Source organism: Vigna umbellata, chromosome 8 (genome assembly GCF_029865625.1).
Source record: "Vigna umbellata cultivar VRB3 chromosome 8, Vumbellata_1.0, whole genome shotgun sequence".
NCBI classification, from domain to species: Eukaryota; Viridiplantae; Streptophyta; class Magnoliopsida; order Fabales; family Fabaceae; genus Vigna; species Vigna umbellata.
Window position 1 is genome coordinate 48,044,095 of NC_142172.1, and position 16,255 is coordinate 48,060,349.

Consider the following 16,255-nt stretch of genomic DNA (forward strand, 5'->3'; position numbering starts at 1 on the left):
GAAAATCAAATCATTTTTGTGAAGTAGAAAATGGAAAGGAGCATGTCAAAGCCAGTAACTTATATTGTTCGTTTGAAAGAAGATGATAATGTAGTAATTTGCATGACAATGGCGTTCATTCACTGAAGCTCAGTATGGTGTTAGCCATCAAACGATGCTTGATTGTAGGCCAGACATGTATTGGGCCTTTTGCTCTCTTAGGCTTATTTGGGCCTTGTTTTTTTTTTTGGCTTCGTTGAAAATGAGTGGACCCAAAAAAACTGAAAATAGCGAAATAAACTACGCGTAAAGTAGATAGTGCAAGAGAGAGGTATAGAGGGAAAAAAAGAGGGAGAAATGAGAACGAGGAGATGGTAAAATGATCTCAAACTCCGACCCTGTAGAACCACTCACTGCGGCCGCGGCCACCTCCGCGGTCGCGGTAACCGCTTCGTCTTCCGCTGAAGGTCAGCCTGCACCGCCGGCGACGCCAAACATTGTGATGTCCTCCAAGGATCACGATTCTCTCTTCAGCGGTGGCGGCATCAGGTGCTTATTTCCATTTACTGTGGGCCTTCCCGCTTTTCTGAGGCCTTTCCTCTTTTTTGTTTCAATTTTCTATTACTTTGGAGTTTGAATTGAGGCTTTTAATCGGCAAATTTGTGATCGACGCTATGAGTAGAAGTTGAGCTCGGAAATTCAATTATCAACGGGATTAGATAAAATGGGAAAATAAATTCTTAGCAGGACCGGAAAAATACGATGATAGCATGCTTGTAAATTGTGACCGTAATTTATTGCATTTTAATGCCGTGGGTTGATGGTCATGTGTTTGTATGATAGGATATGATATGGCGTCGCAAATTGATGATAAGAATACTTGGGTTTGCTCCTTCTTGATATTTAAGCTTCTGAAAGCAGCGAGGAGGGAAATTATAGTATCTATATTAATCTATGTTACTGTTAATTAGAAATGGGCGTTATGGCTTAGTGTACCCTTCTTTTATGTTCATGTTTGTTAAATAATTTCTCGTGGTGCCTTTTTGTACTTTTTATGAATTACAAGATTGTTTTATAAATTTTTCATCAATTGACCACTCAGACCAAACCCTGCATCTACTACTGATTTTAAGCAATTTTTCTGTTGATATTTATATTTTACAGTTATAGTAAGACGTGAAGTTATAAAGTTGAGTGGCGTTGAGGTTGCAAAGTAGTGGTTCTTGTATGCCCATTAAAAATTTGTAATGCCTTTCAAGTTTGTATCATCAGTTTATTTGCTTTGTCCTACCTGGAAGCATCCGTTTCTTACCACATTAGATGAAGAATTTAGGAAATTATGGAATTCTTTTTCCTTTCATTTTGTTGCATTCCCCCTCCCCCACTCAACACCAAAACCCGATAGTTCCTTTTAACTATTCCATGACTGGTTGAACCAGTCAAATTTGGAATTTATTCCATGCCGATTTGCCTTGATTATTTGATCAAATGTGTTATTAACTCGGTCAGTCCTCACATAATCGAACCGGTCTTAAGACTGATACAAACCAGTTTTTGATCCAAGGCCCACTTTGCAATCACATCCAATGCCATGCCTAACTGAACTTTCAATACTGGCAGTCTGGATTTACAGTCACATCCAAGGCTGTTAGGCATTTTGTAGGCTACTTGATATTTTCTCTGGCTTGCTTTTGTGCTACAATACTTGACATTTCAAAGCCTAGTTGTCTAGCTCTCATGCTCTAATGGTAGGTTCAAGTGTTGATATTTCAAGCAATGAAATAGGAAAATTGCGTGAAGGAGGAATCAACTCGAAGACCTGAAATTCATAAATTTAAGTTATACCACTATGCCATGATAATTACTTGGCACGTACATGGAAAATATATGTACAATTTTATAACGCTGGTTTGGGTATGTATTTGGCTTGTACCCTGATATTTGTGAACTTGAAGCCAAAGCAATGGTGGGTCATTTATAGACAAGGAAATTATGGACAGAGAAATTATAAGATTGAAAGTAAAGTGTAGTATCATAGTCATGATTAGGTTTTATAATGTTGATTGTTGAGCAATTAACAAGCTGTAGCTTTTTTCTTACGAGATATTTGTGGTTTTTTAATCAGTTATACATTTTGGTCATGTTTATATAAAATTCTATTTTCTTATATATGTATATATTTTTAACTTTGTGTCCTGTAATGGTACCAAATTATTTGTTTATTTACTGCCATCAACATTTTTTTTTACCAAAATTCATTCAAATTAAATTGTAGGGTTCTATGAAATATATTTGAATTTTGGTTCAGGTACCCTCTTATGTTTTCTAATAATTGTCTCCCAACTCTCAAATATTCAAAAAAAGATTATTTTTGTCTAGCTTTCTCTCTGGAAGTCGAAGTGGAAGGTTCAGCTATGGATATTCCAGTTTCAAGGGTAAAAGGTCATCAATGGAGGATTTCTTTGAGACCACCATATCAGAGGTCGATGGTCAGATGGTTGCGTTTTTTGGTGTTTTTGATGGTAAGCCTGTTTTATGTTCCCTAAATTGGTTTTTTTATCTTTACCCCATTTCCTCTTTTTTTCTGATTTGGTGTGCAACATAGCCAATTTACAAAGCAATTGTAAGATTTTGATTACTTGGTATGGCATTTAGAATAAAAACTTGTGGTCCTGTTTCGTTTTTATAACTTATGTCTTTTTATTATCTGTGCTGTTGGGTGTTGGTGACATGCTTTTTATCATAGGATCAATCTCGCTAGCATGTGCCTCCATGGTGAGTGTCTCAGCTTTTGTGGCAATTTGACAAACATCTTTCCTGTGCGTTCAACACTGTTTCCATTTTCCATCTCTACTAGATTCATCCTACCCTTTGCTTCTTGGATCTGCCACCTTTGCTTTCTTGATCCATCCATGTTTTCTGTTATTTACATGTAGCTCATTTTCTCGCTGTCCAGCCCTTTTTGTTACATGTGGTTGATTCGGACTCTCTGAAGGCTGAACCAACATAGTCTTTCTCTCTGTCACGTCTCAGCAAGTCCCCGTTCTGTTTTGGCCTCTTCTCTCCTTTGAAGGATCGTCTTATTGTTTGACTTCTGTCCCAGTCTCTGTTGCACTCCTCATGTTTGGTGGCTGCACGTGGCTTCTAGATTGTTCTTGCAGAAACCTCTTTGTTAGAGTTCTTTTGTCTGCTTGGTTTGCTCTGGTTTGACTTTGGTTTGCCTACAACATTGGTTTCTATGCTTTAGTTCTCCATTTTCTGTCTTCAGCAGTCTCAGACACACTCTGACCCTTCCTTCTAGTCTTTCGTCCTGGGTGCACTGCCCCTGTAGATATTTTGTACTGGGATGATGATTGTTGAAACCCAACATCAACTATAGATAGGGTCGATAGGGTCAAAGTAGAGCTAATAAAGACTTGGCAATGGACACTTCTTGAGTTTGGGATTGAGTAAGGCACAGCCCAAATTAGAAAATTATTATTCCAACCATGGTTGGTGGAGTCTATATTATATTTTAAAACGGATTTATTTGTAATAAAGCTTAGTCACGTTTAAATAATGGTTTCTAGTTTTTACTTTCTATATTTCCTCTAATGATTTGTTTTCTTATTTGTTAGGGTTATAATCTAGTACATTTGTATAATTAAGGGAATGCTTCATTTATCTCTGGTCCTTATTCAATATTAATTTCTGATATTGATAAAAATGTTATTTATATTATTTGATTAGATATGTTAAAAATAAGGAAACAAAATCAAAGAGTAGTGTTAATTTGCTTCTTATTCTTTTAGGTCATGGAGGTTCCCGGACTGCAGAATATTTGAAAAATAATCTATTTAAGAATTTGAGTAGCCATCCTGACTTTATCAAAGACACAAAGACTGCTATAGGTATGAACTTCATTGTTGTAAATTTATACATATGTTAAAATTTTCATATCACATTACAGTTGTTTGGTTTGCGCCTGGACAGTGTAAATATTAACATGTTTTCTGTCCAATCATTTGTTTCATTGCAGTAGAAGCATTTAAACAGACAGATATCGACTACCTCAATGAGGAAAAGGGCCATCAAAGAGATGCTGGGTCAACTGCATCAACAGCTATGTTGTTGGGGGACCGAATTGTTGTTGCAAATGTTGGTGATTCCAGAGTAGTTGCAAGTAGAGCTGGTTCAGGTTGATGCCATGTCATTTATGTTTTAGTGAGAATTTGATTTACATTGGGCATAATCCGCATCTTTTTAATATGGTGATGAGTGGAGGGAATATGCAGCATGTTTCCTTTCAATGAAGTGCATTGTCAAACATTGGTTTTGGGTCACTTCAGTTTTCCTAAGTTTCCATTGTTATCCTTTTCAGTAAAATTTCCTTACAAATTGTTTATGCTAGTTGGATAGGCAAAATAGGCTCAAGAAGCAATATATAAATTCCTGTTCCGTTTTTTTTTTCTTGCCTTCTTTTGATGACTTTTTGTTTTAATGTAGCTATTCCTTTGTCTATTGATCACAAGCCCGATAGATCTGATGAACGTCAAAGGATTGAAAAGGCTGGGGGATTTATAATCTGGGCTGGTAAGTTTCTTCCTGTAGGGTTGTACTGTCTTTTTTTTGGGCAGGGGCAGTGGGGGGGCATACTTCACAATAAATTGATAATAAATAAATAGCTTGTACTGTTGCTGGTTGATCCAGGAACATGGAGGGTTGGTGGTGTTCTTGCTGTGTCCCGTGCATTTGGCGACAAACTTCTTAAGCCTTATGTTGTTGCTGACCCTGAAATTCAGGTTGCCTAAATCATAAGCGCATAAACTTTTGATCATCCATTTGGTATTCTGTGTCGTTCTATTTTTTTGCCGGCTAAGTTCCCCTTCTTTTGTTATTTTATGGCTTAGGAGGAAGAAATTGACGGTGTAGATTTTATTATAATTGCTAGTGATGGCCTTTGGAATGTCATATCAAACAAGGTGAGACTATCTTACTCGTTAAAGTTGACCTAAACAAGATAGATTTATTTTTCAATTTGATTTTGTGATTGATTGTGCGTTGCCTTTTCAGGAGGCGGTGTCGTTAGTACAAAATATTACAGATGCAGAAGTGGCATCCAGAGAACTCATAAAAGAAGCTTATGCAAGGGGAAGCTCTGATAACATCACTAGTGTTGTTGTTCGATTTGATATATCCTGATATGCTTGTACTCTTATACTTTAGGTATCTCTCGTTTCTAACAACTGAAATTCTGACCGTAGAAATCATAAATGGGTGTGAATGTGTACTATCTTGTTTTCTAACGAATTGCTTTATTAATTATTTTCATCATGATCTTGCTACTCCCTAATTTATTTTGGTCTTCTATAAATCTTAGTTATAAGGTAGTAGATCATCCACTTAATGTTAACTCAATCTAAAAGATTGCTTAGAAAGTTAAGGTTTCTCTTCACTTAAATTAGTCTCATTTTATCATATTAACTAAAAAAGTACCAATCCCACTTTTTTTTCGTTTATATATCTAAGAATAAAAGTTATTTATTATATTAACTATAAAAGTACATTATTATATGAAGACAACTAAGGAGCAAAATAATAATATTCAGGTCACTTAATTAACAATTTTTTAAGTGATTCAAATAAAAATATATAAATTTATCATGTACTTAAAATTTAATTAAACATTTATATTTATGTGCGGGTAAGTATGATAAGATGCCTATCTGAATACACTAATCATATAGTAGATTTATACTTACTCCCTTAAATATGATAAAATAAAATAACTATTTTTCACATATAACACCATATACTTTACATATATTTGAGTGTAAGGATATGAAGCACATTTTTTTTTCCTTACTATTTGAATTATCGTCAAATTCAAATCCACAAGTCCAGAATCAAACACATGTCAAAGGAATTTTTCCCCAAAAAGAAGAAAAATATTGTGAGTTAGGTCATGAATCATGATGATGCCAGCCCGTGAAATCGAAGCCTTCAGCTTGAGTCAAAGAAAAGTCTTATTAGTTATAAGAAACAACTATTTAGGTTCACATTACATAAATCAAAATGATTACCAATTTGTTTATTTTATGGAACGGGAAAGAATGCAGTAAGACTTTTTTTTTATTAATTACTTATTTTTTAAAATTTTAAAATAAAACATTTCAATATAAATCAGGCTACTTTGAAATCAATTTGTAAACTTCATCCAATTTTATTTAAATCAGATCATAAAAATATAAATTTTATTTAAAAAACATATATAAATAATGGTTATGTTAAAAATGTTTTACTGATAAGGAAAAAAAAGAAAAAGACAGAAAATTATAGGAAGGACAAGTAAAAGAAAAGTCCAAAGTGTCTTCCTCCGAATGCGTGTGTTTCTCTGAAGTTTCGTGTTTCTGAGTCTGTTTCTCCACTTTCCTTCCACCCATCTTCCTTTCCTTTAAGATTCTCAATATCTTGTAATCATAACAATCCAAAACCATCTTCCTCTTACTCCCTTCACTTCCACACTCTCCTCTGTTCCTTCTTCCACCATCTCAATGGCCTCTCACCCAAACCAAACAGGTTCTCCCTCTCTCTCTCTCTCTTTTTCTATATTTCTTCACTCTTCTAAATTTTTCATTTTTCGATCACCCTTTTGCTTGTATCAGGAACGGGAGCTGACGGGCAAGGAGAAAAGGACCCCCCATCGCCGATCCCAGCATCAGCCTTTCAGAATCCACTTTCTGAGATATCGCCGTCACCGTCGCCGTCTCCGTCCTCATCGACAGCTCCGGCGCTGGTGCTTTCGAACTCGGGGAAGCGCATCGACCAGACGGGGAGGAAGAAGTACGTGAAGCAAGTGACGGGGCGGCATAACGACACGGAGCTGCACCTGGCGGCACAGAGGGGCGACGTCGGCGCCGTGAGACAGATCCTTCTCGACGTCGAATCTCAGGTTATGGGAACTCTCGGCGACGGCGACGACGACGATCTCGACACCGAGATTGCGGAAGTGCGAGCTTGCCTCGTCAACGAAGAGAACGAGCTCGGTGAGACCCCTTTGTTCACTGCAGCTGAAAAGGGTCATCTCCATGTCGTGAAGGAGCTTCTCAACCATTCCACTGCTCAGACTGTTTCCAAGAAGAACCGATCGGGATTTGATCCCTTGCATATTGCAGCTAGTAAAGGCCACCACTGTATGTAGTATCTCTCTTTCTGGTACTTGTGTTTCTTTGTGCTTTTTTAGTTAGTTATACGAGGAGTTAAGTTATGAACTTATGAACATATGCTCTGCTGCTTGAGGTTTAGGAAAGAGACTATAAAACCTGTAAAGTGAGCAACTCATCCTTGAAAGTGAAGTAATTAATCTAATTCGTTGAAAAAACTCTTCGGTTACCCCTAGTTTCTTTAGTTAAAGAGAGTTCTTTGGCAGATGAATGATAATGAGTCTTCTCCACAACAATATTCCTATTGTGTACTAAAGGGTAACAGGGGATTGTTCCGGTGGTGGAGGGATTCTGCCAGATTTCTACTAGCCTTGAAATATGCCATTGGTGGTGATTGTCAATCAGGCGAGGGTTTTGCAGCCTCGAGGTTTTGGTAGCGCCCCCTTATGCGCGAAGTGGCTTTAATATAGGATTGATGGAGTCATGATCATAGCCATTGATTAGAAATTTAGCTGTTGGTATTTGAAGTATATGCATAATGTGTTGAAGTATCAACCTTTGCTTTTCTCATCAGAGACTGAGATTATTTACTTTATTTTTACTTACACTAGAGGAGCGAGAATTAAAGTATAAATGTTTTGGTAGCATTGGGAAAGTTCATTGTGATGATGGACTTCAATTTTTTGGTGTGTAATCTGATGAGATGTTCTTATGTGCTGATGTAGTGCAATGTGTGTTTGGTTTTCTATTCTTCCATGTTATTCATGGTGTATTTTGGTTTGCAGCGATTGTTCAGGTTTTGCTAGATTATGACCCGGGATTGAGCAAAACTATTGGTCCATCCAATTCGACTCCACTTATAACTGCAGCGACAAGAGGACACACGGAAGTGGTGAATGAGCTGCTGTCGAAGGATTGTAGCTTGTTGGAGATTGCTAGATCCAATGGCAAAAATGCTTTGCATTTGGCAGCTCGTCAGGGCCATGTGGAGATTGTGAAAGCCTTGCTCAGTAAAGATCCACAGTTGGCTCGAAGGACTGACAAGAAAGGGCAAACTGCATTGCACATGGCTGTAAAAGGGCAGAGTTGTGACGTGGTAAAGTTACTTCTTGATGCAGATGCTGCCATTGTTATGCTTCCTGACAAATTTGGTAACACAGCATTACATGTGGCAACCAGGAAAAAGCGAGTAGAGGTATGTCAACAGTTTCATAGCATTACAAGCACCATATCAGTATAGATGAGGCCATTTAAATGAAGTTGTTAGAACTGATGGGGGGCTCTCACCAAATGGCTAAATATCTCTTGTTGTATACCTGGGTTACTAAATGCTGCTTTTAACTGTCTAAATGTGATGAGTTTTTATTCAAAAAGGAAACATTATAACTTTTTGAATTTCCAATGTAATGTAATAATGTTTTCTTTCCTAATTTTGGCTTACCACTTATAGATTTTCCATAATATTATATAAATGCAACTAAACATCTAAATGAAGGTGGTAACTTGGTATGGTTGAACTTACATTTGTCCAGAAGTTTTGATCCTTTTTGTCTTTGAATTTTTCTTTATAAAACCATGCAAATCCCCTGTATATTTTTAATCAGCCGTCTAAGTTCCTCAAATGAAAATCTAATACTATGGTTTCTCAATTCCCTGCACAGATAGTGAATGAGTTATTACATCTGCCAGACACCAATGTTAATGCATTAACCAGAGACCACAAAACAGCTCTTGACATTGTTGAAAGCCTTCCACTCTGTGAAGAGGCATCAGATATTAAAGAATGTCTTTCTCGATACGGAGCACTCAGAGCTAACGAGCTCAACCAACCAAGGGATGAACTGAGGAAAACTGTTACTCAAATCAAGAAAGATGTTCACACGCAACTTGAACAAACCAAGAGAACCAACAAAAATGTTCATAATATTTCCAAAGAGTTAAGGAAGCTTCATAGGGAAGGAATCAACAATGCCACAAACTCAGTAACAGTGGTGGCAGTGTTGTTTGCTACAGTTGCTTTTGCTGCTATATTCACTGTGCCTGGTGGTGATAACAATGATGGCTCAGCGGTGGTAGCAGCTTATGCTGCTTTTAAAATCTTCTTCATCTTTAATGCTATTGCACTTTTTACATCTTTGGCCGTGGTGGTTGTTCAAATCACCTTGGTTAGAGGTGAAACAAAAGCAGAGAAAAGGGTGGTGGAGGTCATCAACAAGCTCATGTGGCTGGCTTCTGTTTGCACTTCAGTGGCATTTATTGCTTCTTCTTACATAGTTGTGGGTAGGAAGAATAGGTGGGCTGCTATTCTTGTTACATTAGTAGGAGGGGTGATAATTTCTGGAGTTATTGGCACCATGACTTTCTATGTAGTGAGATCTAAGAGAAGCAGGTCAATGAGGAAGAAGGAGAAGCAGCTAGCCAGGAGGAGTGGATCTAACTCATGGCATCATTCTGAATTCTCCAACTCTGAGGTTGATCGGATTTATGCTATTTGATCTTGAACTTGCAACCTACAAAGGGGATCATGAAGAACAAATTGTTGCAAAATGGATGCAGGTGTTTAGAGTTTCCCCATTCTACCACTTAAGAGTTCACTGTACAGGAAATTGTTCTCTCAGACTTAGCTGCAGCTAATGCTGCTGTTGCTGCTGCTGGTTTTCTAGGAGGATCATGAGGAATTAGAATGAAGCTCTCATCATCATTGTAACTATTAAATGATGCACTGCAGGGCGAATGTAAGCACCTGTGTCTTAATCCCAGGTTGTGATTTGCTAGGAAAATAAATTGAACATTGCTTTAACTTTCACTTTATGTATTGTTGTATTATCAAAATATACCTGCCAATCCTGTTCATTACTGAGTATTTTGTTACAATTTTCTTGAGGCCTAATCATTACAACTACCTAGATTACATACTGGACCCTTCATACATGCATCATGTGCAGTGCTCATACAGAATGAAATAGTAGTATACCTGTTAATTTTATTTTTATTTTTATTTTTATTTTTGATGAATTTGTGAGGTGAAAACGAGGTTTGCAATTTGCTGATAATGGTATGATTGAGTTTGTAATGAAGGTTTTGCTTTTGTTCTCTGATTGACCATCTGCTCATCTAAAGTGTGGTGTCAGCTTGCAGTTATCCATTTCTAGTAGCGACGTGTAGCAGCCAACTTTGAAAATATTATAGTGGTATACTAAGATGGCCGTTGTTTTCAATATTTATAATAATAAATTAAATAGTTTATGTTGCATAGAATCTCAATTAAAGAATTTTATTATAAAAAATAATTTAATTTTACAACAGTTGCTACCAATTTAGGAGTAACAAGAACACAGTGATGAAGTAAAAAAAAACGAAAAAGGATGGAGCAGCTAGTTTTAAAACAGAACGATAATTAGTCATAATGGATAAAAATGTTTTAAAATATTAAAGTTTTTAAATTTTGAAACTTTGATATATATTTAGTTATTAAATTTTAAAAATGAATGATATAGTTTTTTTTAATTCAATTATATAAATTTTTTACGTGTTGAATGTATTTTTTAATAAATATTAAAGTGAGAATATATAAAACGAAATAAATAATTTAAATATTAATATTTTTTAACAAATATTAAAGTAAGAATAAAATGATATAAATAACTTAAATATTAAAAAACAGAATATAATTGAATTAAAAATATTATATTTATTTTTATTTTTAAAATTTAAAAACAAAAAATGTGACGAAATTTTAAATAAAGATAAATTCTAATTTTAAGTCAAAAGTTATATAAAAAAAATATTCTTAACTCTAACAAAGAAAATAGGATAATGATACTTTGACAATATTTTTTTGATAATATTTTAATATCATTTACGTGTCATTCTGTGATTGGTCTAAAATTATTCCAGAAAGACACGTGTTAAAATATTGTCAAAAAAATATTGTCAAAATATCATTATCCAAAAAAATAACACCAAGAGTTAGGAAATTTTTTAAGAAAAAAATTGATGAACACAAAATAAAGCCTACTCGTGGTTAATAAAGTTGAACAAATCTCGTATTTAATCCCATACATAAGCTTTCATTATTTATAAATTAAATTTATCAAATAATAAAAGTGAGCAATAGCTTACAGTTTTTTTTTTTCTTCTGTTTTTTCAAGTCGTAGCACATGGAAACATTGAAAACCTAATATTTGACAGCTGATAGGACAACAATGGCTGCTACTTTAACATGAAAATCTCTCCAGTGCTCTATTGACTACACTATAATAAGTGATTAACTTCATAAGGGAAGTGTTAGTACAATAGTTAGTTGGTGATCACAAGTTTCGAGTCAAGTAAAAATAAAAATAATAACTTTGTCACCTTTGAAATCGTGAGATCGAATAGGAACACTGAATGTTAAAAGTAGCCTGCCTGAATGATTTATTTATTTTTGAAGAGGAGTAGCGTAGATCTCAATGGCATTTAACAGCATTAAAACCGCTATCTGCACAATAAACACATACAAAATTACACAAAAACGAAAGCAAAAGGAGAATTATGTATTGAAATATGTTGAAAATTGAATCTAAGTCTTACATTGGATAGAAATGAGAAAGTGAAGTATTATATAAAGGGGAAAGACTCATTAACTCATTGCCTCAACCTGAGTACAATGATCCCTATACCGAAAGTCTTCATGACAAAGGTATTTAAGTAAGCTAGTTTCGTTAAGATGAACGCGGTTAGAAAGGATTACTCATGGTTGTGATTGGTTGAGAATCATCCCGAAAGTCTTCCTGGTTGGAAATGGTTATTCGTGGTTGTGGTTGGTTAGGAATCTTCCGCTGGAGGGAGAGTGTACCAATGTGAAAGGAAGACCCATAAATCCATTGTAAGATTTTGGATAAAGAGTGGTGTCGATCCCTTGTATATAATATCCATACGAGCTTTATAATAACTTGTGCTTAGAATATCAGGAGCTGACATAACAAAATTCTATTCAGAATAGGCAAATTTTGAGGACCCAGGCTACCAAAGTTGAAAGCAGTTGTCATATATTAAAATTAAAAAAAATAGAGATTCTTGAAGGCATCCACATTATACATAAAATATATTTCATAGCTACAAAGTTGCCAAACATCTGATAACTTAAAGAAATCAGAATAGAACCACCTGAAAAGCTGTTTGTCACCTTGTCTGCACTGAAGGATCCTTTTATACTAAGTGTGAATATTTTAACATATTCTTGTACGTATGAAGTTCACTTCCTCCTAACTCTTCTTTTTTCTTCTTTCTCAGTTGCTCTGACAAGCTTTTTGCATTATAATAGAATAAGCTTACTTTAATGGTCAAGAAATTTTCTTCACAGAGAAACTAGAAGCCAGTAAATGTCTTAGAGTAGTAGCCAAGGGATGAAGACATGTGGGCTTCAACAATCATAATGATTGTGACCCTCTTGGTTTCTGATAATAGAATTTAGAAAGGACCTAAGAAACATGTATTTTAATTTTAAAAGACATTTATTTATTACAAAAATTGCAGTATGGCAATCACATTTATTTATTCATTAAAGAAACCTCATAAAATTAATGGAGAATTAGATGATCAAAGCTGACAGATAAGCAATTACAATTCAGTGGCAAATGACATGAAAAGATTGGTGTTCTTTATTTCTTGTCATCATTTGAACACAATTGAGTTATTAGTATTGTTTTGTTCGGTTTATCAAGTAGGAGGTCTAATTGAGAGATACAAACATCAATGAAATCCGAGTCCAATAATACAAAAGATTGACACTATTCTCTATCCAAAATCTTAAGACAACAGGTTAATGAATCTTTCACCTTTACATAGTATCCTACTTTTTATTTTTATTCAATGTGGGACTTGGACTCACAGTTCCATACCTTGTTTGTCAGTGAGAGTCTGGGATTGCATTAGTAGATTCCTCTAACTTTCTCATTTGTTTTGTATGTCCAACTTTTTCTTTTTCAGAAGATCTTGCAATGTACCTGTTCTCTCAATTTAATAGTTGTACATATTATCATGCTTTCCACTTCAACAATTAGGTTTTGATGTCCACATTACTCTTACATTCATTATGTCTGTACTGTGCCTGCATTAATCATTTCTTTCTCATGATTGGTAAAAGTAATTGCACAAAACAGAATCAATTTCTTAGTATCAAGTATCAAACATTTATAGTGTTTGTTGCATTGTCACCATTCTAGTTGACAGCATTTACAAGCAATGAGATTTCTAGTAGAAGATAAACTTTTAATCTACTCTTCTTTTCACTGTTCCTTATGTATCGAGATCCATGAAAATGCTTGATGTATGCATATAGAGGCCTATCATAGTGCAATAATTGATTGTTACAGTTGATTTACAAGCTGGAGAAAGATCAAATCAGTTTTTCAGTTGACAGGGTCCAAATTTCAGAAAGACACTAAAATAAATTTGTCACTGTTTAGGTTGTTTCGATCACCAAGTGATTCTTGAAATATGGGGGGAAAGTTTTTGGCTTGGAAGATGATAGCACAAAGTTGGAGTTTTATTTTCAGAAGAATCTCATTCTGTAGCCATCATCATGATAACCATGAGTGTTTCTAAAATTAGTGCTGGTGAATGAAGCTATCTTTCACCAAAGTTACTTTTGAATTGAAAGACAATGTGTGAAGAATACAAAATAAGCAAAACTACTCTTCAATTCCCGTCAGCCCCTCCAAAGCTCTACCCTCTCATGATCCTCACAAACTGAGGTTCTTGATGATGCAGACACCGAGTAGAGTCCTGCTTCGCTTGCAGTCTTCTTTGAAGAGAACACTTGCTGAGACTTCTTGCAGTGTGCAATTGCTCCCTGGATTGAATTTTCTATCTCTGAATTTGCACTGCTGCATCTTTTCAGTAGCTGGCGAGCTTGGCATCCATATGATTTGTTTGAAAACGAAAATGAAGTTGAGCCAGACAGAAACGAAGATGATGACGATGACGATGACGATGATGACTTGTTCCCTGGAAGAATTTTTATGCCGACCGAGAAAGACCTTCTGTGGTGGTTACTTCCATCCTCACTTGTCTTCTCTTTGTAGCTTCTTATGACAGAATTAGAGGACTGATATCTGTCCCTGTGAATTTGGCCATATGGGTTCTTCTTTGCCACTTGCACATTCATATTTAAAATTTCCCTGGCCTTTGAAACCGATCCTTCATCTGCAACTTTGGTTGAGGTTGCATAGGTTTCATATGAGCAACCAGATTTTCCAAACCACGATTTGAGATAAGCCCTTGAAGCCTTCAACTTGGAACCTATTGAAGACTGCTTCAGTTTCTTTGTCCAAGACTTCTTCTGGTTTTGAACAACAAATCCACCACTCGTGTCTGTTGGGTAGGCAAGGTTGTAATACTCTTCAGGGTTTAATTCTCTGCTAACTTGGCAAGAATCTGATGGAGAGATGTTGCAGGATTCAAATGGGGTGCCTGCAATTGGTGTTGTGTAGGTAGTGGCTAGAGGAGTGCTAAAGAACTCCTCAAAGATATCATTTTCTTTGTGGAAAGGAGAGGTTGAGTTTTCAAGGAGTTTTTCAACCATTTGTAACCGAGGGGGGAGGTGAAGAGGGAGGAGTTTTCCTTTGTAGAAAAGCTCATCAGCTGGGGAGGTTGTTGGTTCTTTCTCTTGAACAATGGAAGACATTTGAAACTCAAATTCTCTAGGCTGTGGATAAGATTGAGAATGGCAGAAGAAGTTGGAGTATGAGTTGACTTCCATGTCAATGTAATCATCATCTGCAGGGTCACATGCTAAGAGTGTTGTAGCCATTGTTATTTCTCAGGTTCAGTACCACTCTTCTATTTTGGACTTCTTCTTATGAGGGGATACCAGCTAATGGTTGCAGAGCTTTTATTATGGAAAAATGAAGAGTGGTATAGTACCTCTTTTGAAAGTGCAAAGAATGATTTATTCTAAAAGCAGTAGTATCCTGGAATTAGTGGTATTCTAATCTTGTTGCTTTTTATTTTTTATTTCATGTCTTGTCATTATTGAAGGAGTTTGTCTGCAGGCATCCGAATGTAAAATTAGGACCTCATTGATTTTCTTACGGGGAGAAGCACTGACCCACCCAACATAAAATTGTAGCTTATTTCTAATTGGGATTGCTACTTTTATACTTCTTTTGCTGCTAATGGTAACTAGCATGACATGATTTAAATTATTTTGTTTCCTCAAGAAATTAATAATGCAGACAAGTGTCCAAAAACTTCACCGTGTCGCACTGCAGGTTGGTTACTTGCTTAGTGCCGTTGGCATCATGAAGTCTCGCACAATGGGAAGCTAGAATCAACATATTACATAATGATTGTAGCCATTCATTTGATTACTTTCTAACAAAAACCAATGTTTTATTGTTGCCATTTTAAGCAGAAGGGGATTGTTGCATGATATTAATATTTGGGAATCTCCTGGCAGTGGTAACAAAAGTATTTGAGTCTGATATTATGGGTACTTTTTGTTGTTATCCAAGATGAGTTTTATTGAGAGACACGTTACCAAATGAGATACGAGTCTAATCATATAAAGAACTGACATAATTAATTGTTCAAGACCTTAATACAATGAAGTAATGGGTTTTTCACTTTCATACGAGAGTTGGACTCACTTTTTTGATATATGGGAAAGATGGTCTGTGAATTAAAGAGCCTATTTTGGAACCTTGTGTAACACTAGCGATTTCCCATGCAAGAAAAATGGGTTTATGAAAAAGATATGTCTGGGGGCATGCACTTTGGCATTCATGTCAGTACTTAACTACTTATCATTGTGATGTGCACCAAAATGAGTTAATGAAGAACAACCACAGCATACATTTTGGAACTTTTAACTGGATTCCTGCCTTTGTTTTAACGCACTTTAGTGAATAATTGCACACGGGAAAAGCCCTGGCAAAGCTTTTGGTGTACACGGGTGCAAAACATGGGCATCTTTTTGAAATTATTGGTGTGTTCTTTTGTGTTTATTAATTTGACATTGAAAAATGAAGTTGTGTGGTAAGTGAATAAAGTATTATAGTGAATGCAGAGAGTGAAGAAGAATGAGCAACACATGACCCGACAAGCAATGGTGGGAGAAGAGACTGAGGCCGGAATGCCTGCAAAGCTCG

General features: G+C 35.8%; 2 protein-coding genes and 1 pseudogene across 3 annotated transcripts; 2 read left to right on the forward strand and 1 right to left on the reverse strand.

Annotated features, from left to right (window-relative positions):
- Positions 1–296: 296 nt before the first annotated feature.
- LOC124832080 (putative protein phosphatase 2C 11) lies at positions 297–5,292 on the forward strand. Of its 2 annotated transcripts, none has more exons than XM_047306200.2 (8): positions 297–528; positions 2,344–2,501; positions 3,771–3,869; positions 3,998–4,156; positions 4,465–4,551; positions 4,669–4,760; positions 4,869–4,940; positions 5,032–5,292. In XM_047306200.2, the coding sequence occupies exons 1-8, from the start codon at positions 359–361 to the stop codon at positions 5,158–5,160; spliced, it is 966 nt and encodes a 321-aa protein (XP_047162156.1). In that variant the 5' UTR covers positions 297–358; the 3' UTR covers positions 5,161–5,292. The 2 variants fall into 2 exon arrangements, with proteins under 2 accessions (XP_047162156.1, XP_047162157.1); XM_047306201.2 differs by having other exon boundaries at positions 2,359–2,501.
- A 1,067-nt stretch (positions 5,293–6,359) lies between these two features.
- On the forward strand, positions 6,360–9,995 carry LOC124832077 (ankyrin repeat-containing protein ITN1-like). The gene is made up of 4 exons (XM_088097034.1): positions 6,360–6,537; positions 6,624–7,151; positions 7,907–8,316; positions 8,783–9,995. The coding sequence occupies exons 1-4, from the start codon at positions 6,513–6,515 to the stop codon at positions 9,614–9,616; spliced, it is 1,797 nt and encodes a 598-aa protein (XP_087953160.1). The 5' UTR covers positions 6,360–6,512; the 3' UTR covers positions 9,617–9,995.
- Positions 9,996–13,539: 3,544 nt separating this feature from the next.
- LOC148194841 (putative membrane-associated kinase regulator 4 pseudogene) lies at positions 13,540–15,171 on the reverse strand (annotated as a pseudogene).
- Between the last annotated feature and the right edge of the window lie 1,084 nt (positions 15,172–16,255).

Coding starts and splice junctions, on each gene's coding strand:
- LOC124832080 (XM_047306200.2), top strand. CDS start 359: ATGATCTCAAACTCCGACCCTGTAGAACCACTCACTGCGGCCGCGGCC. Junction 3,870..3,997: donor AGACACAAAGACTGCTATAG/GTATGAACTTCA, acceptor GTTTCATTGCAG/TAGAAGCATTTAAACAGACA. Junction 4,157..4,464: donor TGCAAGTAGAGCTGGTTCAG/GTTGATGCCATG, acceptor GTTTTAATGTAG/CTATTCCTTTGTCTATTGAT.
- LOC124832077 (XM_088097034.1), top strand. CDS start 6,513: ATGGCCTCTCACCCAAACCAAACAG. Junction 7,152..7,906: donor AGCTAGTAAAGGCCACCACT/GTATGTAGTATC, acceptor TTTGGTTTGCAG/CGATTGTTCAGGTTTTGCTA. Junction 8,317..8,782: donor CCAGGAAAAAGCGAGTAGAG/GTATGTCAACAG, acceptor TTCCCTGCACAG/ATAGTGAATGAGTTATTACA.